This window comes from Melanostigma gelatinosum (assembly GCF_949748355.1).
Source record: "Melanostigma gelatinosum genome assembly, chromosome: 14".
Lineage (NCBI taxonomy): Eukaryota > Metazoa > Chordata > Actinopteri > Perciformes > Zoarcidae > Melanostigma > Melanostigma gelatinosum.
The window spans coordinates 14,884,431-14,911,350 of NC_136647.1; the positions used below are offsets into that span (position 1 = coordinate 14,884,431).

The following is a 26,920-nucleotide window of genomic DNA, read 5'->3' on the forward strand; positions in this document are numbered from 1 at the left end:
CAAAAAATCCATAAAAATGCTGTTTTGGGCTGCCAGTCGCTCAGGTATGATGCAAACAATGTCTTTGTAAAAAGTACAATATTTACCTCTTCAACCAGGTAACATTTTTAGAGGCTCCCTGGTTTAAAGGTAAACAGGATTTCTTTATTTCAAAACTGGACTTTTGTTTCATCACAGTGAAGCAGCGCTTTACAAACGATACTTTTTTTAAATTTAAAACACCTACTTAATATTCATTAGCTACTCCGTGTCAGCCCAGTGATTCGTTAGATCAGGTCACACGATGCTTTACGCTCCTCCTCGTTAGTATAGTGGACAGTATCTCCGCCTGTCAGCGTTGGCCAGCCGCCTATACCTGTAGAAGACATCTTCATGACCAGAAGCCCTTCCAACATGAGGCGGTCTAAAAGTTGAAATTGGATCTTCCTCCTTGACGTCATAATCAGCAGTGAGACCAACAGCTCAACACCAAAATTCTAATCAGCAAAATGAGCGACATTTAAATCGAGAAAGAGCAACATCTTTGGAAGCGGTATACTAATAAGGGATTATCTTATTTTATCTTATTGCAGAGAATAATGTAATTTAGTGTCACTGTGTTCCTCGCTACTGGTGGATGCCAATGGTATTAGGCTGAACTTTAAACCTTAATATATTTTGAAAGGGCCGAGTTAGGGAACTGCAATCTGTGATGTCATCCTTTCTCAACAGGCGGGATTAGAGTTCAACATGAAGTTCAGTTTGTTGACGACTTCAATGAAATATTAACAGGGTTTGTGGTGAAAAGCAAAATATGTTTCCGCCCGGTCTCGAACCGGGGACCTTTCGCGTGTGAGGCGAACGTGATAACCACTACACTACGGAAACTCAGTGAGATGGTGCCTTCAGGTACCAGTCGAAAAGTTCGTCCCGGTCCTCAAGTTTTAACTCTCTTAACTTTCTCCATTCATTCTCTGTGGTACTCCTGATCACTACGACTGTCAGATATCTTTGGCCACAAGCACGATGTTGGGGGCGCTGTTTGTCCCCTTTGAGTGTCAGACGTCCCAGCGTCATATAAATATAAGTTATTGCATTAAAATAAATACAGAATGTATACATTCATTGCACTATAATAAATACATTATGTTCATGATATGATTGTCTGTATTGTGGCTCAATGTTTTCCGAACATTTGTGTACAGTTAATATCTAGATTGTATGAATAAAAATCACCTGGACTGACTTACTTACTTATACTTTTAATTCAGCGTATCAAACAACAATCCTTTTTATTCATTTATTTAATCGTTTTTTCCAAATCCAACAGATATTCGGGGAAGCAGCAATCCTGACATAATGATGATTATTGTTTCAGCACTTACATTGTAAATATGTTTATGGATACACCAGCTACTGTATGTATATATGTATACTGTATATTTAATGTACAGGTCATTTGTTTTATATATGATGTTTTAGGGGCATTGTGTTTTTGTACATTCTAGAATCAGCTCGATACAGAAACTCTGAGAGTGTTGCGTTCAGGTACCAAACCAAAAGCTTGTCCCGTTCCCTGTCTTTTTTCATCCGAGATACAAAGGGTTCAAAGATGATCCCGAAGTGGAAAAAATAAGTGTTTCCGCCCGGTTTCGAACACACAGTGACAGCGGAGAGCTCCAGAAAATCCGGGCTGTCGCCGGAGAAAGTCTTTCACTCGCAAAACGGCTCCACAGCGCTGCTGGTGGCCAAATATATATTACATCCGTACTGGTTTAGCACTACCATTGAAAATGAATGGCAAAACGGTTTAGGGAGTTTTATTTTAAAGAGTCCCCGGGTGCCGTGCGGAGGCCAGCCGCTTATACCTGTAGAAGACATCTTCATGACCAGAAGCCCTTCCAACATGAGGCGGTCTAAAAGTTGAAATTGGATCTTCCTCCTTGACTTCATAATCAGCAGTGAGACCAACAGCTCAAGGTCCACTTCCTCACTTGTTTAGCAGCTTTCAACCAGTAGATGGAGTTCATTGTGATGACTCTCCCTTCCACTCGGGGTCTGTGTCCCGGTTGCTGTCTATTCTGTCTTTCAGGATGTTGATCGGCAGTTGACGAGCCCCACCTGAGCCTGGTGTGGTCCCGGCTATGAACACCATCTGAACATGGCTGGAGGCTGACTCGAGCTAAGCTGGAGAGATGGCAGCGACATCGGCAGGACGTGAGCGAGGAAATTCTAATCAGCAAAATGAGCGACATTTAAATCGAGAAGGAGCAACTTCTTTGGAGGCGGTATACTAAAAAGGGATTATCTTATTTTATTTTATTGCAGAGAATAATGTAATTTAGTGTCACTGTGTTCAGTATTAGTCTGAACTTTAAACCTTAATATATTTTGAAAGGGCCGAGTTAGGGAACTGCAATCTGTGATGTCATCATTTCACAACAGGCGGGATTAGAGTTAAATATGAAGTTCAGTTTGTTGACTTCAATGAAATATTAACAGGATTTGTGATGAAAAGCAATGTATGTTTCCGCCCGGTCTCGAACCGGGGACCTTTCGCGTGTTAGGCGAACGTGATAACCACTACACTACGGAAACTTGGTGAGATGGTGCCTTCAGGTACCAGACCAAAATTCTAATCAGCAAAATGAGCGACATTTAAATCGAGAAGGAGCAACATCTTTGGAGGCGGTATACTAATAAGGGATTATCTTATTTTATCTTATTGCAGAGAATAATGTAATTTAGTGTCACTGTGTTCCTCGCTACTGGTGGATGCCAATGGTATTAGGCTGAACTTTAAACCTTAATATATTTTGAAAGGGCCGAGTTAGGGAACTGCATCTGTGATATCATCCTTTCTCAACAGGCGGGATTAGAGTTCAACATGAAGTTCAGTTTGTTGACGACTTCAATGAAATATTAACAGGATTTGTGGTGAAAAGCAAAATATGTTTCCGCCCGGTCTCGAACCGGGGACCTTTCGCGCGGCACCCGGGGATTCTTTAGCTAAAACTCCCTAAACCGTTTCCCATTCATTTTCAATGGTAGTCCTAAACCAGTACGGATGTAATATATCTTTGGCCACCAGCACCAGCAGCGCTGTGGTGCCGTTTTGCGAGAGAAAGATTTTCTCCGGTGTTTGTCAGTCAGTCGGAGCCTGGAAAGAGCATCGACAGCCCGCATTTTCCGGATCTATTCGCTGGGTGGACACTACGTTGAACGGTAAGTCATTAAGATGAATAACAATGAATTAAAATGTCATGACAATTAGTCTGGGCTGTCTGACATTCACTTGAAAGCTTCAAAGATAAAGTTAGTTGTGTTTTTTTTGTGTTATTGTGTCGAAGGCGGACTTCTGTATGAGTTCGTTACCTTACAACGTAACGTAATCTGGAGCCGTTAACGGTTCATATCGGTTAATTCATGTCCGACTTTGATGCGTTTTTGTGACCAAAAGTATCACAAGTTAACACGAACGTGCATTCAAATAAAATGAGTTTGCGTTTACTATGCATGTCAGTGAACACAGAGGCTGAGCAGCGGCCGGTTAAGGTTATGGTGAACGTAAGATATACTCTGTTACTTTACGGACACGTAACAAAAGAACAACAAGCTGTGACCGGACCCGGTGGTTCATGTGAATCACGTTAACGTTAAATAAACACGCACGTCTCCGTTGTATCACGTCACGTATCGTCATTAATGCATGTAGTTCATAGTTATGTACATTAACTGCTCCACGTGTGTTTGACAGCATTAGTTATTAACGTTAGTTACTTGGCAGATTCAGGATATCAGACAAAATATACTCAACTAATAAATGATGTGTTATTACAGATTAAACTACCAGCAGTATATAAAGTCATTAAAGTGATGAACACATGCTTTTTTGTACTTTTACTGAAGTCAGACTTTGAGTAAGTAAGATTTGAATGCAGGACTTTCACTTAAAGAGTATTTACACCATGTGGTGGTATTAATACATATTTTCTTACTGAAGTACAAGATGTGTAGACTTTCTCCATCACTGTTAAAATAATGTTTATGTACAAGAAGTGCAAGAAGATATTCATTTAATGACGTTCTAATTCTCGTCTGTTTGCATCTCAGTGATGGATGAAGATGAAGAGCTGGAGAGAGGGATGCTGAGTATCTCCTTCAAAGCCACATGTGCAGAGCTGTGAGTAAACATTTGATGTCTTTCATTTCTACCACCTGAAGATTTAAAATCAGTTACAGTTCAGCCGGTTTGCTGACCGGTTAATCGTGTGTTCTATTCAGTGTATATGATATGTTTTTTGTTTGTTTACCAGCTGTTTCTGCATCATCAAACAGCCAGACAACAACAGGCTCCGGGAACAGAAAGAGGTTTTTCACCAAAAACGTTCTGCCATCAACAGACAAGCATGGGACCATGACTTCTTATCCCACGTGAAGCATTGAACCGTTCTGTCTCATGTTTAGGTGTTCTGCTTGTTGTCCTTGTGACTATGAATTGATACCAGTCATGATGAGGGTACGTAGCACTCTTTGTTTCCTTATATGGATAAAAAGAAACAATATGTATGTCTGAAACTGCTGTGTTACTAACACCTGAATGCATGTGTTTGAAGTGTGCCATGTTGCTTCACCTGCCTAGGTTACATAACAATGACTGGCCACTGAATATTAACCCATTGAAAGACAAACACACGTGTATGAATGAAGTATATTCTTTATATATTAATGTGAGAAACAGTCTGTCATTGGATACGGCTGAGAAAGGTGAAGTAACGATACTAACAGTTGTGTTTCTTTGTCAAAATATAAATTACTGACAAGGTGTTTTCCATTGTAGAACCATCTGCTACACTGGCTGCACCAACTCATCTGAAGGGTTCACAAGTAGATGGTAAATACATCCAACATTTAAACACATCTGTCATATTCACTGTGCTCATATCTGTTATAAACCGTTGATTGTGTTTTGTGATCCTTCTCTCCTTGCAGCTGTAACTGTAAGGAGACCAGTGCCTGTTCCTCAGGAGCTCACGTGTCTGCTGCCAGAAGGAGCGGGTCGTCCAGCAACAGAGGCGACTGTCACAGTCCCTGGTGTGTGTTATTTGACCTGTATTTGCATCTTAAAAATATACTTCATGTAGTGTCCATCAAAACTGTTGTTAATTCTATACAGTTGCTGCTGCACTGTATTGAGACAATAGGTAGGCAGCACTCCAGTGTCCAGCTTGCTGAGTTTCACAGACTACAGTGTAGCTGTCATGTTACATCCTTGCTTCATCTTACTGTCAATAATAATGACAACATGTTTAATATTCTCGATAGTGTCAGAGGCCCCCCTGATTTCTCCTGAGACGCTCAACTGTCACCTGCACAGAGAGATCAACGTTAGTGTGAGAAGGTTTTTCACGTCAAAAGATTAAATCAAGACGCAACCAGAATCGTACTCATTTGCTCCGTTTATTCTTGTCTGACTAGGTGAGCCATCACCCAGGACGTTAGCTGTCCCCACCCGTCCTCCTCCACAGCTCCCTGGCTACGAGCATGAAGTCAGCCAGTGGACCTGTTCACAGCAGCAGAGGATCTGGATGAAGACAGAGCTGGAATCCACGGGTCTCTGGACAGGCTGCTTTCCTGTGCGCAACCTCATGAAGATGGTGTCATTGTGGCGTCTCCCTCCCCAGCCAGAATGATTCCACAGCATCTCTGATCTTCCTCCTCCAAAGTTCTTTCAGCTGGAACTGGATGCTACAAGGAAAAGGGTGGAGGACAGAAGACAGCAGAAGAGGAAGAGGACTGAATCCCAGCCCACAGGTCGCAAGTGTCGATTCTGTCAGATGGATCTGAAGCAGGATCCAAACAGTCCTCACATTCACACGGGGTTCCCTGGACTAACAGGGAAGTACATTTACTGCCCTGGTAAAGTCTTTTCCTTTTACAAAGACCAGGGCATGAGAAGCAGACGACCTGCTTTTTATGAGACAGAAAAAAAGAGATGGGAGGTTGAAAAGGGAAAGTAAGAGAAAAGGGGAGTGTTTTGTCATTATTATATTTGTTTAACATATTTGTGTTGTGTATTTGTGACCTTGCATTATTGGCTCTGTGTTCAATAGTCACTGTCCCTGTTGTGTTTAATAAATATATTTCATTCACTAATGTTCACATGTCTCATTAATACGTGAATCATTATAGTCAACAGTAAAAACTGCAATATAATAGGTTTATAGCCAAAAATAAGTCAAGTACTTGATAATCTATCTGCCACTACAATCTAGTGATAATCAGTAAAAGGTAAAGCTGGATAAACATTTCTTGATTTATGAATAGCTCTTTGTCATTGATGAGTGGCTTTGCCCCAGTGAGACTCGAACCTGCGTCCAGGAGCTGAAACCAGCGATATGAAATGCTGCAATTTCATTGGCTGTCAGCGTATGCCAACTATACACGGCTTGCCACAGACTGTGAGGCGAACGTGATAACCACTACACTACGGAAACTCAGTGACATGGTGCCTTCAGGTACCAGTCGAAAAGTTCGTCCCGGTCCCCAAGTTTTAACTCTCTTAACTTTCTCCATTCATTCTCTGTGGTACTCCTGATCACTACGACTGTCAGATATCTTTGGCCACAAGCACGATGTTGGGGGCGCTGTTTGTCCCCTTGGAGGATTAAATGAGGTTTAAATGAGGATGCCAGGAGGTTAAATGAATAAATCGCCAGTAATGATGAAATTACACAATCATAATTTGTGCCACTAATACAAAGGGTTCAAAGAGGATCCCGAGGTGGAAAAAATACGTGTTTCCGCCCGGTTTCGAACACACAGCGAAGAGCTCCAGAAAATCCGGGCTGTCGCCCGAGAAAGTCTTTCACTCGCAAAACGGCTCCACAGCGCTGCTGGTGGCCAAATATATATTACATCCGTACTGGTTTAGCACTACCATTGAAAATGAATGGGAAACGGTTTAGGGAGTTTTATTTAAAGAGTCCCGGGTGCCGCGCGGAAGAGTGGGGTTAGATTCCCCTACGGGGAGTAGCATCTTTATCTTTTTGTTGTATTTCTAGTATTATTTAATGTATGTTTCGTACTTTTTTAATGTATTTTCATGTTTTTGAAGACAATAAATGCGGTGAAGACTGACAGGAGATTAAAGCTGGAGTTACAGACCTGCAGATTGTAGCTAGTTTCCAAGCTTCATCCCCGAAACGATGCCTCAACTCCGCCTATGCTGCTGAAACGCTCTGCATGTTTGAAAGCACACACCTGTGTTAGCAGCTTTTCTCTCTGATGAAGATGAACAAAAACCCACACAGGAGTCGTCTCACTGATGCACACCTTCACTCCATTTTGAGGGTTTCCACGTCAGTCTTCAGTGTGGTGAAATGCTATGAATCAACTAAATGGATATATGATGCATTTATGTGTGACTGTCAGTGGTGGAAGAAGCATTCAGATCATTTACTTAAGTTAAAGCAGCAAGTACTCTACAAGTGAAAAAAAGTCTTGTATTCAAAACCTTAAATAAACATCTGGTATTATCAGCAAAATGTACTTAAAGTATCAAAAGTAAAATTACTCATGCTGCAAAAAATGGCCCCTGTCAGTATTTTACGATGAAATAGTTTATTTATCTTAAGAAATTTGAATATTTTCTCAACACATAAAAGAAGACTCAATCCTTCAGTATTTAGTTTTACTTAAATTAAAGCAGCAAATACTCCACAACAAGTGAAAACATGTAAACAGTAAACATGTGTGAGTAATATCAGCACAGTTGAGTTCAAGTATCAAAAGTAAAAGTATTCATTCTTTGTTTTGTACTTAGTTTCATTCCACCTCTGGTGGTTATTAATAAGATATGACACATAGTAACCTAATAAACCCTCATAACCCCCAGAAGACGTTCCCTGAGTTCAAACGCTCCACTACTGCCCCCTACTGGCCTGGACAGACTCCAACACTGATCTACTCAAAATGGGCAGAGACCACTAATCCCCAAAATACCGTTTATTTTACGTTCAAATAAAATACATTAAAAAAGAAATATGAATGTAAGCACTCCGCATTTATTATACAGCAGGTCTGAGTCTCTTTTTCTTCTTCTTGAGGAGACATCTTCCTGTCAGTGCATGCAGAGTGCACATCTTGTCGAGGACAATTATGTCTGAGGGCTCCAAATTGTCGTCCTAATGTGTGTCTGTGTTGTCTTTTAAATACATTTATAAAGTTGTTGCATTTAGTTCATTGCATCTGGTTACATTTGCATGCTGAGGTCAATACTGCCTCTACTGTAAATACTCGGTGTACTCTGACTGCTTACATGACGTTACACTTAATAATCCTGTTGACGTCACAGAATCGATTGAGCCTTGAAGATGTGCCTCTAAAATCTTGAGATGTTTCATTCCCACGCTACCTCATCTGGTTGAATTCAAAACAAAAAATCAAATAAAAACTGCAACAAATGTGCACACTTTTGTCGAATGTATATAGCAGCTATGTGATCCTTTGGTACTATTTTATATTCTAGTTGTTGTAGTTGGGGTATATGTATTGGGTAGTGTTGACTTATAACTGTATATTTACTGTTGTTGTGGATAACCTGGTGCTGTAACAATAATTTCCCAATTTGAGGTCAATAAAGTCCATCTAGCTCTACACATCTGACAAACTTTGAGTGTTTTCGGATCAACTCCCCAAAGTGGTGTTTGTGTGGAAAGTTGAGAAATACAGGAAGGAAAAAAAGGACAAAACAAACTCAACAAAACAGATGTTGTTGTGGTGTGATACAGGTGGACCCAAACGCAGGACACAGACTAGGAGTTGGTGAAGGTAAGAAGGTTTATTTAAGGAACCAAGGGGAACCGTGGTGGAGTCCAGACCAGGCTCCAAGAGGCTGATGCTGCTCGGTGGAAGCGAAGCAGGCAGGTGATCCAGAAGAACCGCAACTATACCACGGGAGCTGAAACAGTGACCTGTCTTTGGGTGTGTAAAGAGACCTGTTTGGATAAGGACTTGAACTGCACACACAGGCACGTGCACACACATGCAGAGAGGTGTTGGAGACGCATGGGAGACGTAAACACGAGACACGTTGGATCTGCAGAGGGCGCGGCCACAGCCGTGACGTGTGGATTGTCACTTCCACGTGCGTGCGATTACCGTGCAACTGTTGATACACGTCACAGGAGCTGTAGTTGTGTTATTGCTGAGTCTACTGGACAATTAAAAAGAAGTCTTGGTGAAAAGTGGCAGTTGTGGGCGCGGTGGCACTTAATACGCAGTGAACCTCATGGTGAGTATGATGAAAAATGAACGATGAACAATGAACGATGAACAATGAATGAATGAATGCAATTCTGTCACATATTATGTAACCTCCGTTCAAACGTCGCTCCTACCGCCAATGCCGTAAATTATACCAAAATATTGTAAATTGAGAAGATTTGAAACCTGCGAGACCGGCCACTCGGGGGCAGCAAAAATCAGACTGTATCAACAAAACGTATTATTAAGTTAATTTCAAATATTGCATAAATATATAACAGGAGTTGAAAGAGTGACAAGAGCAAATGGAGAAAAGGACTAAATGTGATTAATATGACTTTCCTCTAACTGTGCTGTCTGCTGATTCTTATATTTAGTCTTCAGTGTAGGTGAATGCTGGATGCTGTGAATCTACTAAATGAATGTATGATGCATTTATGTGTAACAGACTGCAACATAAACACCTGAATTAGATTTTGTTTGCATCTATGTGAATTCAAACTTTTGTCAATGTTTTAGGGTAGTGATGGGTGAACAGAGGGTGAAAAAGTTAACTTTACAGTATTTTACAACGGTATTATAAGTGTAAATATACATTAATACTGAGTTGCATTACTTTTACTGTATTTGTAGTATAGCATATGCTGATACATCACAGTCATCTGACGGACTTTTTACCGTTCAGTGCAGTATTTCTACAGCAACATGCTGCTATATCAATCATTTAATGACATAACTCACTGGGAATTTGTCGTTGTCATTTTGCTATAATTAACTGGAAAAATCTCCCAGCAAGTTTCTGAGAAAATAATGCAACAGTAGCAATTTCCTCTAAACTGCAACTAAACTAAATTTAACAGTCCATACGATTACCATGAAACTCAATGACAAGCGTCGTCGGCCTCGACTACATGACCGAACCCTCTTTCAAAGCTGTTTTGCCATGACGCTATAGAATTATGATCCATAATGGATTCCACATATTGATCAGAGGAAGAGGTGGCAGCTCCTCATAGACGCCGTTACTGAGCCAGACACCCCGAGAGAAAGCCTACCACCCCGTCAGCACCCGAGGACACTGTTATTTATAGCATGAATGGATATGTTTAATATGGTCTCTAATAATAAATGTTTGTCACAAATATGGCAGTGTTGGGATCTCAAGGGCTTCCTATGCACAATTGGAATTGTATGGCTGTTTGTCATCTTAAGAGGCCTGATTGTTGTAGAAGATGCTTGTGGCTAAGCAGTTACAAAATGTGAAAAGTTGCTGCTGTTAAAACCCACTTCTGTTTTCCGGTGTATAGAGCTGCAGGAACCTCACTGGACAAACAAACAAACGAACAACATGATAACGGCAAAATGGAACCGGCGACACGTTTATTAAAGACAATAAGGTCTGTTAACAGCATGTGACTCAGGAATCATTACAACCCAATCCTTAAACCTCTCAAACCTCTTCACGTGTCGTATTATAGCCAACAGCTCCATCCACTTGCTCAGAGCACATGAGGAAAATCAGCACATAATGCTTTCTCACCCCCCCCCCCCTCTCCCTCTCTCTCTGTCAGTGTGATCAATTTTTCGACTTCCTCCTTTTGGAGTGGCTAGGCTGAATACCAGAACACAGGATATGCTTCGCAGTGCTCTCAGTTTCACAGTAGCAGCAGCAGCAGCAGCAGCAACCACCGTGAGGACGACACGCTCTGCAGTCAAGATGAGTGCTGGGGATGTGGTCTGCACCGGCTGGCTCATTAAATCCCCTCCGGAGAAGAAATTAAAGAGATTTGTGAGTAGGAGTACACACCGGACACTTGTTTATGTCCTCTGCCAGCAGTAGAAATGCCAGGTTGTGCTGCTGAGCCTTGTCTTGTGTGTGTGTGTGTGTGTGTGTGTTACGGTGTGGAATGATGATTTAGAATTATACTGTGGGTTTGTATGCGTTTGTGTAACTGAGCTGTAATCCTCTCTCCTTTTACATCTTCTTCCTCGTTTCTACAATGACGCCTTGCTCTCGTGTTTGGCTTCTGGATGCACTTCATAGTTACAACAACAATAACAATATGTCACCGCCTGCAGATGTACTTCAGGCAACATGGAAATGACTCCTACAACAAGTATATGTAATTGCTTACACGGTCAGCAGTGTTTTGTGGTTGTTGGGGGGGGGGGGGGGGGTGTCATGTGATAATGCTGGGCTGGCCACTCTGTGTGTGTGTGTTTGTGTGATGAGCGTGTGCATTGTGAAACATGGGAAGTAATGTCAGTCAGACAGACTTAGGTGACAAGCAGAAATAGTCCAGCTTTATGACGGCTGTTTGCACTTCCTCTGTACCAATGGAGGAGGAGGAGGGCAATTTGTCAACACCAGAGCAGGGCCGGGGGGGTGGGAGGTGTGCATTGATGGGGTCTCGAGGCGGTAAATAGAAACTTGTTTTAGCACTATGCAAATCCTGTAGATACCAGAGAACAAATTGAACACGTGTTTTTCAGACCGTTGTCTGGGCAGGCACACTATCTGACTCAGTATTCAAATGTCGAGCGCGTGCTGTCAAATTATCACGGGACAAATGTACACTGCTGCCCTGTGGCATCCTGACGTGAAATGAATATCTTCACGCAGCATTAAGAACTTTAAAGAAAACGACGTAGCGTGTCTTGTTGGTGTTCCCAAAAAGGGGACTTGTTTGGTGGAGAAACGGAAGCATCCACAACACTTCATTTCACCTCACTGTGTGTGAAGTCGGTCCTTACTCACAAGAGACAAACGTACATTATTGTCACTGCCACCTTTGAGGACATGCATTTTATTCGAAAGGCCCTTTGTCACTGTTTTCTTTAATACAAAGTCCATTCCTCAAGATCACACAGGAAAAGGAAAATATTGCAAATCGTATTAATTAGATGCTGTATACAAACATCTAATATCTCCTGCTAAGTACTGTTGTTCCCATCATTTCAAGACTTTTGAGAATGGATATCGTTTTGCATTTTTAACCTCTAAATGCAAAGGCCTTTTTCTCTGAAAACATTTTTGACAAGTCACAGCAGGAAAAGCACAGGTGGAAATAATCAAATCAATGATGGATGAATTCTATTTAGCTGCTCCAGTTTCAGGGTCCTGGTGTTGTTCATTCTGGCTCGCTGTCACGAGTGTGGAATAGAACCTGTGCTTTTGCTTCTATGACAAGTGAAGATGTGTGCTGTGAAAAACATCCCAACTCAAGGTCCACTTCACGGTCCTCCTGTGGATTAAGGGTCACTCTTAGGTCACAACTAATGACAACTAATCAAACTCCATCGTCAGCTTGTTGTTTTTGACGTCCCGGCTGTCATCGTGTTAAACATGCATGCGGTCCACAGTGGGAGAACATGCGGGCGTTGGCCTGCAGGTAACAGAAAGACAAGATAAGAAGTTGACTTTAATGAAAACAGTGAAACCTCCTGAAGTGCTCCGTCTTCGCTTGAAAATGAAAATGTGGATCCGCTTCTACTTTCACTATATTTACAAAACAACTCATTTTTCAGAGCTCAAACTTTCCATGTCCAAAACCCCTATAGGATAGAATAGCCATCTGTCGAGTTACGGTTTCCTCTTAAACTTGGCAGTGTTTTTCGCGGTAAGTGTGGCGTGTCTAACCATTTCCTGGTACAAACACTACCAACTGACTTGTGCAGGAGCGGATTACCCACACGCAGAACAAAGACAAAGTTTTGTTTTAAGTTCACACCACAAAATTAGCAGGCGAGGCTCCACCCCAACAATGCACACAGCCACACAAAAACCAAGAGAGAAAATATACATCCAGCATTACTACCCTTATGATTTGTTTTATTATGAAATATGACACAGACAGGACTGGGGGGGGGGGGACTGGCACTCTGTATGCAAAGAGGGCTCAGACGTTAACATATTACAAGTAGATCTCAGGAACCATAAATACCTGTTAAGTTTCAGTGTTATGTTTTCAGTAAGACCTCAGTGAAAAGGACTGACCAAGTATAAATACCTCTTTCGGTATGTTAAGACATTTTCTGCTAAATACAACTTCCTCTTCTCTGTACTGCTGGGAAATTTGAGTTGAGGTTCCTCTTACTGACCAAATCAAAAGCCAAAAAAACTGTTTAAAGTTTGCTGTCGTGAGCAGGAGCTGTGATCTTCTTCCCAAGACTGTGAATAATACTGCACAGTAAGGATAAAGTTAACACTCCATGATGAACCTTTTGCTCCCTTTTTCTCCTGCAGGCGTGGAGGAAACGCTGGTTCGTGCTTCGAAGAGGCCGCATGAACGGCAATCCCGATGTGCTGGAGTACTACCAAAGTAACAACTCCAAAAAGCCGATCCGCACCATCGACCTGAGAGAGTGCAAGGTCGAAATGCTCAACGGGCAGCTCAGGATAAAGAGAGACTTCCACGGGAAGCACCTCTTTGTGGTCAAGACCTCATTCCGTGCTTTTTACCTGGTGGCCAAAACTGAGGAGGAGATGAAGAGCTGGATCAGTAATATCAGTCAAATTTGCCAGTTTGGGAGCCTGGAGGATGCAGGTAAATACACACTACTACTACTACTACTACTACTACTACTACTACTACCACTACTACTACTACTCACTAAGTAATGGGGTAAAACAGAAGGTCAGAAGGTCTTTTTCTTTTGTCTTGCCGCAAAACGCCCAAAGTTGAGCTTTAAGTGAGAATTTGTATATCTGCTGTACTCATAGGTTGAGTTTTCATGCTTTGTCAAACCTAAAGTACTTCATTCTCTATGTTAATGGAGTCTAAAGATGACAGTTTTTGATAAAAAATGATGCAAAAAACATTTGGAATATTTCCACGGTGTTTTGTATTATTTTTGGTTTCTGTGGTATAGTGTGAAGCGTTTTTATTTACATTTTATAAAACAAACCAGAGGGACAATTTCAGGGGAACATCGAGATTTAAATGAGTAAGTTTCCATTTGTCTGAAAGATCCACACTTGTGGTTGAAGTAGCGAACTTCGAAAACATTTTATCAGCTGAGCAGTCAGTTTCAGCACCGTTGTGCTTGATACAGAGCTGTGGACTTTTCAGATAGATTTCTCTACAAGTGAGCTCCTAAAACCACACACACCATCTCACGTCATCACGCTGTGGTTAACACTTTTGATGCAAATCATTCTCGGTCTTCTTCCTGCAGCAACAACAACAACGAGTAGATGCTGGATTATCCTGAAATGTTAACATTAGAAATATAGAGATATTGTAACTGCCGGTACATGTTTTCACACAACTCCGCTGGAATGGAGGTTAATTCAGATGAGTGCTCAGGTCAAGCAAAGTGCAGTGTTTAACGATTCCAGCTGTTAAAAACATGTTGTAGCTGCTCCTTGCCTGATGTTGCCGATGTATTAGCGGAGATAACCGCAGATCAACAGCGAGCCGAGGTCCCATTCAGATGAACAGATTAATAAGACATGTTTGTATCATTTCCCTTAACATGCTGAATCATCTTTCTATCACTTTTAAAGGCTTTAATTGACCCATGACCACTGTATTCTTATGTCGTTGACAACTATTTCTACATTGAAACTTCTCCTGCCGACACATCTAGACTCTATCAATCTATTGTCAGAGCGATGCTGCTGTGACCTTTGCTCTACTGTGATATTTGGCGAGGAAACGTGGAGACATGTCTGTTAGAACACTGAACCTCTGTGTGAGCGAGATAGAGCAATGTGGCTGATATGCTGCCCTGCGTGTTACCGTAAATCTATTATGCGCTCAGAAAACACACACACACACACACACACGTGGTCGATTATGATGCAAAGTTAGATTCCACACACTAAACACTGAACTTTAGAATAATGTTATGTAGCTTTAAAGGTTTTTTTTTGTTTTAGAGTAGGACTGCCTGGACCTCAAAAGGCTTCTGTGCCGTAGCGCTTCATCATTTTTGATGCAGAAAATGCAGAAGAGATTAAAAGGTTGTTCTGCACCCCCAAGAGAACACAAACCTATATTAAGGGTAGAAAATGTTTTATGAGAACATGCAAGACTCCCCCCCCCCCCCCCCCCCACACACACACACACACATGGTTTCACAGGGAGAGCCTTGACTCGGCGGCCTTGAGTGAAATGGAATGAAACAAATTTCTGAACGCGAGCCAATCTGACTAAAAGATTGGAGGATGTATAAACAAAAGAGGCAACAGGCTCTACTTTCAAGGTGCCTTGCAAAAATAAATACCATTCCTCTTTTCAAATTCATCTGCTTTATTTACGGTGCATTGTAAGTTTGAGTGCCGGCTGGCAGACACCTGCATGTGTGTGTTTGCTTACAGTTTGCACCCTTCAGCCAGGCCCTTGGTGTCAGCATGACGGCAGTTTTCTTATCACTCCTGAGTCACGTTTTTCAGAAAACTCCATGCTCTCTGCTCTGCTTGTTCTCAACAGAGAGCTCAGAAGAAGGCTTTCCTCACACCCCGACATCAACTCACCCGTCCCCCAACAGCTCTGACCGACTGTCGTTATCAAGCCAGCTAGATTCAGGTCACCCGCTGGACTACCTCTTCCTCTCGCAGTGTGAGACGGGGAGTGTGAGCACTAGTAGGTATGTACAATCTGTAAAAACCTTTGACACGAGACGAAATGACGGCAGTTGTTTAATGTTTAACAAATGCAATGTTTTCATCTCCCCCCTCATGCATGTAGACATGACAGCTTTTCAAACTCTGAGATCTCTCTGGAGCAGAAGTCATCAGACGAAGGCGTGAAGGACTTTCTCCCCTCGCCTCTTTACACCAATTCCTCGTCATCCTCCGTTTTTCATGCCAGCCCCAGTCCGTCTCTTCCCCTCCACGGAAGGTCGACTAACCCCCCCTTCAGCGCTCCGTGCCCTTCCATGGCTCTGCCGTCGTCCTCTTCCTCTCCACTACGTCACTGTGCCACAAGTGTCTTCCAGTTTGACAAACCGTACTCCCCTGCGTCGTGCGAGGCCACGAGTGACAGACAAACGCCTCCGCCGCTGCCACCCAAGTCGAATCTCCTGTCAGAGCAGCTGGCTGATGATGGAGCTCACAGGCCGAGGGCAACCAGTGCACAGCATTTCTCAAACCACGCTGCGTTACTCCTCCGGAGGACCTCTTCAAGCCTGGACCATTTCAGAATAGGTATGTCCTCAGGAGGAAAGCAGTCCCATGGAATGCATGATACAAATAAAAACTGTGAAAGCTGGGCTAAACAAAATGTATCATAATCCTGGTGCTATTATGATGAGGCAGCGTACGTTTTCATGTTGACAATAGCTGACTGTAAGAGCTGAGAGCGTAAACGAATGTCATTTTCCAATCGTACATCTTTTCTTTTTTTTTTTAGCAAATGCCGATATCAGAGCGATGAGGAACAGGAGGCAGAGTCTTAATCTGGTAAGAGAATCATCGACAGCAGAAAAAAAACAAAGAAAACCATTATGCTTATGGGGTAGCTTGACATTTTTGGAAATATGCTGATCTGTTTTCTTGCCGAGAGTTAGATGAGAACGTTGATCTCACCCCTCTGTGGTGTGCAGCCAGGTGGCAGTTAGCTTAGCTTAGCACAAAGACTGCAAACAGTATCTCAGTTGTTTCACCTGTAACCTGGAGTCTTCGCTTCACAACGGCTCCAGAAAGGATGACGAGACATAACCACCCAGAACGTGTCAATTAATGAAGGACGTAGATACAGTTTCCATTGGACAGAGTCAGGCTAGCTGTTTACCCTTGTTTCCAATGTGTGTGCTAAGCTAAGCTTGCTAGCTGCTTGCTTCATATTTACCATACAGACATAGAGAGTGGTAACGATATCCTCATCTAATTCATTAATACGTCATACTATTCTTTTTTTAAAAGAAATGGAGGATTGGAAAATGTACAACTGTAGCACACAGAGGGGGAAGTATGATTTCTCTATGAATAAAAAGGGATGCCGTCATAGTGACCTCATCTGACCCCGTGATACTTTGTCTTTCAGCAGCCTTGTTTAAATACCACGCGGGTTCAAAGCTACCAGGACAAGTCGTACGTCCCCATGGCTTCCCCGACTGCCTCTGTTACCCCCACTGAATGTGACGGTTACATCCCCATGAGCCCCAGGACGCTCAGCTTCGCCAACACAAACTGCAACGCTGACTCCTCCCCGACTCTCGGTTCACTAACGTGCCAAACTGGAGATCTTGCGCCGCCTCCCGTTCACCGGCATCTCAAGCCTCGCCTGAGGAGAGGTGAGAGTCACAAGAGCCCCCGATTGGTTCATGTAACATGTCTTATAAATGTTTGGAAAACTGAGCTTTTATTTCTACTCAGTCAATCAGCTGGGCCTTCTCATGATCTTATCTGGACTTTAGACACAGTTTGTAAATTTATGAAATGATTGGAAATACTGACGATGAAATGTCGATCGAGGATTCGTGCAGGTATCAGATGCACAGATTTTCCCACACAATGATCTTCACTACCCGCCACCATTTGAAAGCGGGTCTTTCCGCGGAATGTTACAACCAATCCAGTAACTTTGCCCTTTTCTGGGTTCACAGCTCGACCTCCGCCTCTTGACTTGAGAGACCTCTCTACAATCACAGAGTATCCCACTCATCTTCCTTTGAGCAGAGCAATGAATGAATCCTGGTGAGAGAGGAAAAAGTCTCTTTATCCTCAAAGTGTCATAGCGGGTTCCAGTCATGTGGGTTAGGGTTACAGCTCAACAGTGATGTTCTTTTTTTTGTGTTGTTGTAGCTTTTTAGCGAACTCTTTACCCCTTGAAAGAAGACTTGAGAACGGGGACAATCCAAGAGATGAAGACACAAACTGCACTGCAATGGTAACGTTTTACAGTCGTGGCAGCACATTTCAAACCATGCATATGTCACTGACTTCATTAATGATGCTCACCGTTGTCTCTGGCAGAGACTGAGGGAGGACTTTCACATATATATATTGTAACAGCCCCCGGGGTGGTCAGGGGTGTTACTGGACAATATGCAATACTTATAAAGACACGGAGACTTAAAGACGTGGCAATCAAATACTTTACTGGGGTATTGGTAACGACACAGCAGCCACACAGCCAATACAAGTCCGTTAAGCAAGAGAAGGGTCTAGGTGCAGTTCCGGGGTCTGATACACAAGGCGCAATTCTCGTACGGTCCAGGGATTGGGCAGGGGCGTCGTTCTCCTCCAAGCAGGGGTCAGTAGCCGGGGGCAATCCAGTTGGGGTAGTCTTCCGTTCCAGGGTCGGTTGCTAAGTAGTCTCACAATATCTCACCGTCTTGAATGGTTTCACCTAAGTTACTCCCTCGACTTCACATCTTCCTTCTCCTTTTATATCCGCCCATGAAGCTCCACTGGCCGGCTCTCTCAGGTGTGCCTTGTTGCGCTGATTGCCGGCTGGCACTAAGGGAGCGTGTGCAAAGTGCAATCCATTTCTCTCTGGTAGTCTGTAGTATCTTCCTGCCATCACTACTCCCTGGGCTCGCCCACCCCGGCTGCCACACACCCCCCCCCTTAAATCTGACCTGGGGGGAGGACTGCTCCAGGAACACCAGGCGTCCCTGCGGGACAAGGCATCGGCGTTTCCGTGAGCGGCACCGGATCTGTGGACGACAGAGAAGGCATAGGGCTGCAGAGACAGAAACCAGCGGGTGACCCGGGCGTTATTTTCTTTATTTCTCGACATCCATACCAATGGGGCATGGTCGGTGACCAGAGTGAACTTTCGTCCCAATAAGTAATATTTGAGCTCGCCCAGGGCCCACTTGATGGCTAGGCATTCTTTTTCCACTGTGGAATATTTCTGTTCCCTGGGCAAGAGTTTTCTGCTGATGTATGTTATCGGGTGTTCCTCACCATTTTGTACTTGGGCCAGGACGGCGCCTACCCCGGTCTCTGATGCGTCGGTCTGGACCACCAACGGTTTCTCAAAGTCCGGGGTCACCAACACTGGTTCTGAACACAGCACCCTCTTGAGGTTCTCGAAGGCCTCCTCTGTCTCTGCTGTCCACTGGATCCGCTCTGGCAGCCGGTTTCCTGTTAGGTCCGTCAGGGGAGCTGCAAGGGAGGAAAAGTGGGGGACAAATCGCCTGTAATAGCTCGCCAGTCCAATAAATGCCCTTACTTGTTTCTTGGTGAGGGGGCGGGGCCATTCCCGGATCGCCTCGACCTTCCCTACCTGGGGCTTGACGCAACCTCGCCCAATGGTGTACCCCAGGTAATCCGCATCTCGGAGGCCGAGGCGACACTTTTTGGGGTTAGCTGTTAGCCCCGCTCCCCTCAGGGCTCGGAGCACGGCGTCGACCCGACGCAGGTGGGTCCCCCACTCCTCCCCATGTACGACGATGTCGTCTAGGTACGCCGCGGCATACTCTCGGTGGGGCCGAAGGACTTGGTCCATCAGCCTCTGGTAGGTAGGTGGGGCCCCGTGTAGACCGAAGGGGAGCCGTTTGTACTGGTACAGCCCCTCGGGGGTGGCGAAGGCTGTCTTCTCTCTGGCCTCGGGGGCCAAGGCCACTTGCCAGTAGCCCTTCGTGAGGTCCAGGGTGGTAATGAATCTGGCACTCCCTACCCGTTCGATCATCTCGTCCACTCGTGGCATCGGGTAGGCGTCGAATTTGGAGATCTGGTTGAGCTGGCGGAAGTCATTGCAGAACCTGACTGAGCCGTCAGGTTTGGGGACGAGGACGATGGGGCTACACCAATCGCTTCTGGAGGGCTCGATTATGTCCGCCTGCAACATTTTGCGTACCTCTGTCTCAATGGCGGTCCTCCTGGCTTCTGGCACCCGATACGGCCTGAGACGTACCTTCTTCCCAGGTTCGGTATGTATGTGATGGTGGATGAGGTCGGTGTACCCCGGCTCTGGGGAGAAGACGTCCCGGAATCGGTCCACTAGCTCGCGGAGGTCTTGCTTTTGGCTGGGGGTCAGCTGCTCTCCCATGGGGACCTCTACTGCCTCCGTCTTTCCTGTGGTGGGAGGGGAAGAGAGAGAGAGGGAAAATAGGGCCTCACGGGCCACCCATTTTTTTAGCAGGTTAATGTGATACACCTTTGTTGGATGTCGTCGCCCTGGTTGTCTTACCCTGTAGTTCACTTCTCCTATTTTTTCCATTATTTCATAGGGTCCATTCCACCGAGCCAGGAATTTGCACTCAGATGTGGGGACTAATACCAGGACTCGGTCCCCCGGGCTAAATTCTCTGGGCTGGGTTCCCCTATTGTAGACCCGGGCTTGGGCAGTCTGGGCCTCGGCCATGTGTTCTCGAACCATCGGCCAAATTGTTGCCATTCTCTCTCTTACCTCTTCCACGTGTTCCACCAGCGTACGGTGGGGTGATGGCTGGTGTTCCCAGGCCTCTTTGGCCAGGTCGAGGAGTCCCCGGGGCCGTCTTCCGTACAACAGCTCGAAGGGGGAAAATCCCGTGGAGGCCTGGGGAACCTCACGAATGGAGAACATGAGGAAAGGGAGCAGCTGATCCCAATTACGTCCGTCTGCCTCCATGGCTTTCCGGAGCATCCGTTTCAGGGTCTGATTAAACCTCTCTACTAGGCCGTCTGTCTGCGGGTGGTATACCGACGTTCTTAACTGGTTTACCTTCATTAGCCCGCACAGGTCCCTCATGATTCTTGACATGAAGGGGGTCCCCTGATCAGTCAAGATCTCGTCCGGGATGCCTACACGAGAAAATAACATCATTAATTCCCTGGCAATACCTTTGGTGGCCATGGTCCGAAGGGGAATGGCCTCTGGGTAGCGAGTGGCGTAATCCAGCACCACCAAGATGTACTGGAATCCCTTACTGGACCTTGGGAGGGGTCCCACCAAATCCATCGCAATCCTACTGAAGGGAATTGAAATAATGGGTAAGGGGATCAGCGGATTGCGATGGTGCGGCTGGGGGGCGACCCGCTGGCAGTCAGGACAGCTCCGGCAGTAGTCCTCCACCGTTTTTTTCACCCCGGGCCAGTAAAACCGGGCCTTGATTCTTTCCAGGGTTTTCTCCACCCCCAGGTGGGCCCCCAACAGGTGGGTGTGGGCCATCTGGAGCACCACCGACACAAAAGGGCGGGGCACCAATAACAACTCAAGGGGTGCCCCGTCCTTCATTACCACTTGATACAACAAATTAGCTTTAATGGCAAAGTGAGGGTAAATTATTTGTCTTACCCCATCCATGGGTTTGCCGTCCACCACGGACACCTGTCGCAGGGCATTTTGGAGGTTGGCGTCCTCCAGCTGGGCGGTCCCGAAGCGTCCCGCTAGAGGGGCAGGCAGGGGTTGGTCCTCGGGGTTTAGTGGGAACAAATCAGCCCAGGCGTCCTCACTGGCCTGGCTTGGATCCCTTTCTTCGGGGGCTGGAAGAGGGTCCTCCTCCCTGGCTGGACGAATGGCGGCTTCCGCGGCCCGGACGGCGGCGCTGGCGGCGCCTTCTGAGAGGGGGGACGTGGAGCTCAGGGGGTCGGCCCCCTGAAACCCACACAACTTTCCTGGCGTGCGGTGTGGTTTTCGTGGTGGGGCTTTCTTCCCGTTGGCCAGGCCTCTCCATAGCCCCGGGAAGACAGTGGAGTCCCTTCCGATCAGGAGGTCCACCGGTAGGTCGGGTACCACCCCTGCCGGTCCGGTGCTCTTCCCCTGGGTGGTGTGAAGCTCTAGGATCGCGGTGGGGTAGTCTCTGGTCTCCCCGTGAATACAGGTGACTGATACTGTACTTTTCAGGTAGGGTAGCTCGACGAAGTCGGGGCGGACGAGGGTGACGGCGCTGCCGGAGTCGACCAGGGCGGCCGCGTCATGCCCGTTCGCTCGTACTGGGGTGAGTGGGGCCGAATCGCCCTGTTGGGCCCAACAGGTGGTCAGTAGTCCACAGGGGTGACTAGTCTCGCTAGCTGTGGGCATGGGGGCGTCCCCCCGCTGTGGGCAGTTCCAGGCAATATGTCCCATCTCACCACAGTCATAACACCTGCGGGTGTCGGGGGTTAACAGGGATCTGCGCTGGGGGGTTTCCACGGGAGGGGTCCTCATGGCCGGCTCTCGTGGGGAATCTCCATGTTTCAACAGTCGGGGCCGGGTTGATATTTCCATCTTGGGCGGTCTTCCCCCACGCACCAGAGCCTGCGCCGCTTGCCAGCCCTCCATTACCTCAGTCAGTTCCTCGAGACTGCGGGGATTTTTTTGTCCTGCCAATTTTTTTGCTTCAAACGGTAATGACCTCAGTAACTTATCCATGATTACCCGATCAAGGGGGGAAAATGAGAGGGGCTCCGACATCAGCCAGGCGGTAGTGATCCGCGTGATATCATACAGTTGCGCTCTTGGAGAGAGGGTGGCATCATAATTCCACTCATGAAATCGCTGCGCTTTTGTCAGAAGAGTCACCCCGCTACGCTGAAGCACTTCCTCCTTCAGTGCTGCGTAGGTGACGGGTGAAATATTGGCTAGGTCTTGGTAAGCCCGTTGCGCGGTGCCCGTCAAAAAAGGAGCGATCAAGTCTGCCCACCGTTCCTCGGGCCATTGTTCACGTTTTGCAGTGATTTCGAAAGTCAGAAGGAAAGCTTCCACTTCGTCACTGGCTGTTTGTTTAACCAGGAAGCGCGAGGGATTCACTCGCTCCAGTCGTTTCACTTCCTGTTGGTTGGTTTGCAAATCCATATATTTTTCCATTTGCTGGTGGTGTTGGTGTTGTGTTTGCTGTTGAAGTTGCAGCATTTGTACTTGCATCTGCATTGCCTCTTCGTGCCTCCTCTGAGTCTCCGCATTGCTGGCTATGAGACCTGCGAGAAGCTCCTGCACAGGGTTGGGCGCGGACATTTTGATGTCGATACGACGCGTAATATAAATATTAGATATTGTCCAGAAGCCGGTTAGAATGCCCACATTCTCCACCAATGTAACAGCCCCCGGGGTGGTCAGGGGTGTTACTGGACAATATGCAATACTTATAAAGACACGGAGACTTAAAGACGTGGCAATCAAATACTTTACTGGGGTATTGGTAACGACACAGCAGCCACACAGCCAATACAAGTCCGTTAAGCAAGAGAAGGGTCTAGGTGCAGTTCCGGGGTCTGATACACAAGGCGCAATTCTCGTACGGTCCAGGGATTGGGCAGGGGCGTCGTTCTCCTCCAAGCAGGGGTCAGTAGCCGGGGGCAATCCAGTTGGGGTAGTCTTCCGTTCCAGGGTCGGTTGCTAAGTAGTCTCACAATATCTCACCGTCTTGAATGGTTTCACCTAAGTTACTCCCTCGACTTCACATCTTCCTTCTCCTTTTATATCCGCCCATGAAGCTCCACTGGCCGGCTCTCTCAGGTGTGCCTTGTTGCGCTGATTGCCGGCTGGCACTAAGGGAGCGTGTGCAAAGTGCAATCCATTTCTCTCTGGTAGTCTGTAGTATCTTCCTGCCATCACTACTCCCTGGGCTCGCCCACCCCGGCTGCCACAATATATATCTGTTTATTTTAATGCACTAAAAATATATTCAGGAATATGAAGCAATCTGGCATTCATGCCATGAAGATGGATTTCATTTATCGAGACATTATTGATGATAATTGATGATTGTAAGTAGCTCTGATGGTAATATATTTTTATGGTGTGGCTCACTCCGTCAGCCCACCTTTTCTCGTCCTTGTATATAAACATAATGAATCATCCACTTTTCACTTTCTCTCACAAAATGTAAATCTAAGTTGCAGTGGTTGGGCAGATCCGCTGTCTAAACACAGCATTAAAAAAGTATTTTAATATCCATCATGTTTATTTTTATTTATTGGTTTATTTGAACGGGACAGTGCACATTCATAAAAACATTTCTGCAAATGTGCCAGAGTTAGCCAAAAGGCTATTTTTCATCTGTAGTCCCAAGAGGCAGATTTTACACAACAAACCTAAAAACAATGTAAGATTAAAGTTAAAAGGTTAAACAATATTGACAATTAACAATGCGTGGACAAACAATGAAAAAAAGAGAGAATAACTATGTTAAAACATGGACTAAAAACAGTATCATGCTGTAGTTGTTTAGATGCTAAAAAACATGCTAAAATGTGGGCAGAAATCTTTAATTCACTGTTGACTTTAACATCAAAAGCCAAAATTAATTTCCAGGTAATTCCAGACGTCACTCTACCCATTTTTATTTTACAGAATACTAAAAAAACAACTAAATCTTACAGTCTTATAATTACAGGACCATGTTTGAGTGGAAAAATGTGCTTGAATCCCCACACAGCTAAGAATGTGGGTGTGGAAAGTGACCGTGTGTTTCTGAAATGTTCTCCTCGGCGAACTGTAATCGCACTGGGGGACCTTCTAGGGAGTGAGCGTTTGACAGTGTGATGTTGCACAAGGCTGCTTCTGGAAATGCTGCATATTTAATTGATTCTTCCTGGAATAAAGTCAGAGAAGAGTCATGAGTAAAGGCACATTAGTCACGTATCTCTTGTTGTACAAAAACATACTGACAGACAAGTGGATGCACTCTGGACACAAGTGGTTTCCCTAAACTCGATCAGTCTAAGGCCGCCGTTTTTATGTAATTATTGACAATGCAGCACATATGAACCTATCTCATAGGTGTGTCTGATCCTTCTACCTGGGAACAGTGACGGTTCAGTAAGGTCTTTATTTAATCCTTTCTCTGACAGGAGTCCAGGCTCCCTTTCTGTCTCACCTTCGATGTAGCGGCTCAGCACTGGGCGAGAAGCTCAAACCTCGACTATTTATCACTGGATTTCAATTCTGCATCCCCCTCTCCTGTACAGAAGGTATGTTCTGATCAGATACATGACAATATCTTCCTCCTTTAGGTACAGACTCTGACATTGTTGATGTGACTTACCTAAATGCTTCACGCTTTGGTGTCTGAAGTGGAGAGGGAACAGCTAACACCACACATGAATGATCTTTGACATTGTAAAAGGAATCTTCTTTAGACTTCAGCTCAGCCAGCCCACACTCAGGGGTGTAGCATTACAGTCACTGCCTACTATTAGCTCCCCTGACCTGTATTATTACTATCTCAATGACCAAGTCAGGGCTCACTCCAAAGGGTCAAAAAAACAAAACAGCTACAACTTGCCTGTAAGCATATTTTAAGACCGATTTCTTTTGATGTCTTCACACAGCTTACTGCTACTATCATGGTAATGAAGAATTGCATGTTGCACAACATCCCTTGCAATAAGAAATCAAATATATGATTCCAAAGAGTTGTACATCAAGAGGTCTACAGTACACTTCGGAGCATCAGTAGTTTGAATACATTTAGTGCAACATGATTGTTTGCTTGTACGTGTAAAGCAGAACCATGTTCATTTCTGGAAACGTATCACTCACCGTCTCCTCATCTCTCCCTCTCTATGTCCAGCAGAAGCCCTTTCTGTCTGATGAGCACAGAGTAGATTACGTGCAGGTGGACGAGAAGAAGACTCAGGCGCTGCAAAACACAAAAATGGAGTGGACAGATGTCCGGCAGTCAAAAACATAAATGGAACATAAACTTTGTTTAAATAAGAAGAACAATAACACCAGCGAGGAGGACCAGAAAACTGATTTAAACGCACTTTGAAAAATAGGGACATAAAAGTACAAGAGTTGGTAAGCAGTTTGATGCTTGTATGTGGGCTGGAAACACCAAATTGCACTAAAAAAAACCTTTTCTCTCAGTAGATCAGTATTGTAAATAAAACCAGATTTTGCACTGTAACTATTTTTACTGTAGCATTACGTTTGATCATTTTTCTTCATTGTAAATATACACATGTTAGACCTGCTGTAAATGTATGTACAGTTAATGTGACTGTAAATAAGAGAAATATTTTAATGATGACATGTTTTACAGCTTCCTCCTTCTTCTGCTCTTTCTGTGGCCCATATTGAAGATGATTTCCACTTGTTTTGGTGCTGTCATTACTCCAAGAGATTCTGGACACAAGTCATAGACACTGTTTCCTGAGGCTTGAAAATGTTAACTTTGGTCATACTGATTTTAAGGGAGATGACTCTTTTTTTGTGACGAGACATCTTAATTCTGGTTAAATATCACATCCATCAGTCAAAATTCAAAGGAGACAAACCATCATTATCTGTTGTCATGAACAACATCAATGTTTTTTGGACATTTTTTTAATTTATTATGTTTTGGTTATTTATTGAATTGTATAATGTCTTTTCTCTCTCTGTCTTCCCCACTGCCATTTTCTAAGGTATATGCGCTGTTGAGTACAAATAAAGTTAATATTTTTTTTAAATAATAATAAAAAACTCTTTCCTTTATTCACAGATGACACAACATTTTATTTCCACTACACCTCAGCAAAGGAAACAGATCCCATCTCAGCAAGGTTCCCTTTCCCATACAAATGTGTAAAACAGAAAGATGAAACCACGATCTAGATAGATAGATAGCACATGCAGGCAGCAATATATTATTTTACAATTATTCCGGAATGGATAAACATGCATTATGGAGAAGGAACTCTTCATCGTCTATTTGTTGCGAAATAATAGTTGCGTCACATTTTTCAAACATGCAATGATGTCATTTTTTTATTACATATTCATTATTATTATTATAACCATTAATAGTTATATTATTATTGTATTATAAAACACACGTTACACACATAGGTTACACACTTGGTGCGTCACTAGCATGCGCCAAAAGG

The 26,920-nt window shown here is 44.6% G+C and overlaps 3 protein-coding genes across 7 annotated transcripts in view; 2 read left to right on the plus strand and 1 right to left on the minus strand.

The window, feature by feature from the left end:
* Positions 1-26,920, plus strand: part of gjb1a (gap junction protein beta 1a) — a gene marked incomplete at its 5' end in the record, with an annotated part of 150,274 nt that overhangs the window by 8,659 nt on the left and 114,695 nt on the right. The window lies entirely within an intron of this gene.
* On the plus strand, positions 10,890-26,503 carry gab3 (GRB2 associated binding protein 3). Of its 4 annotated transcripts, none has more exons than XM_079283638.1 (10): positions 10,890-11,035; positions 13,493-13,793; positions 15,684-15,840; positions 15,942-16,399; positions 16,605-16,654; positions 17,238-17,487; positions 17,800-17,890; positions 17,999-18,083; positions 24,899-25,018; positions 25,621-26,503. In XM_079283638.1, exons 1-10 carry the CDS (start codon positions 10,964-10,966, stop codon positions 25,738-25,740), a joined length of 1,704 nt encoding a protein of 567 aa, XP_079139764.1. In that variant the 5' UTR covers positions 10,890-10,963; the 3' UTR covers positions 25,741-26,503. The 4 variants fall into 4 exon arrangements, with proteins under 4 accessions (XP_079139764.1, XP_079139765.1, XP_079139766.1 ...); XM_079283639.1 differs by having other exon boundaries at positions 25,624-26,503; XM_079283640.1 differs by having other exon boundaries at positions 17,241-17,487.
* Positions 18,674-22,258, minus strand: LOC306788219 (uncharacterized protein). 2 transcript variants are annotated; one of them, XM_079283632.1, is made up of 2 exons: positions 19,109-22,258; positions 18,674-18,855 (listed from the first exon to the last, which is right to left on the minus strand). In XM_079283632.1, the coding sequence occupies exons 1-2, from the start codon at positions 22,191-22,193 to the stop codon at positions 18,767-18,769; spliced, it is 3,174 nt and encodes a 1,057-aa protein (XP_079139758.1). In that variant the 5' UTR covers positions 22,194-22,258; the 3' UTR covers positions 18,674-18,766. The 2 variants fall into 2 exon arrangements, with proteins under 2 accessions (XP_079139758.1, XP_079139759.1); XM_079283633.1 differs by lacking the exon at positions 18,674-18,855 and having other exon boundaries at positions 19,189-19,309; positions 19,431-22,258.

What these genes read in the sequence shown, in the direction of transcription:
- gab3 (XM_079283638.1), top strand. Translation starts at nt 10,964, where the DNA reads ATGAGTGCTGGGGATGTGGTCTGCACCGGCTGGCTCATTAAATCCCCT. An exon ending in TGGGAGCCTGGAGGATGCAG is followed by an intron (nt 13,794 to 15,683) that starts GTAAATACACAC and finishes TGTTCTCAACAG; the next exon opens with AGAGCTCAGAAGAAGGCTTT. An exon ending in GGGAGTGTGAGCACTAGTAG is followed by an intron (nt 15,841 to 15,941) that starts GTATGTACAATC and finishes TCATGCATGTAG; the next exon opens with ACATGACAGCTTTTCAAACT.
- LOC306788219 (XM_079283632.1), bottom strand. Translation starts at nt 22,193, where the DNA reads ATGGGACATATTGCCTGGAACTGCCCACAGCGGGGGGACGCCCCCATG. An exon ending in CCTGGCCCAAGTACAAAATG is followed by an intron (nt 18,856 to 19,108) that starts GTGAGGAACACC and finishes TGTCGTCCACAG; the next exon opens with ATCCGGTGCCGCTCACGGAA.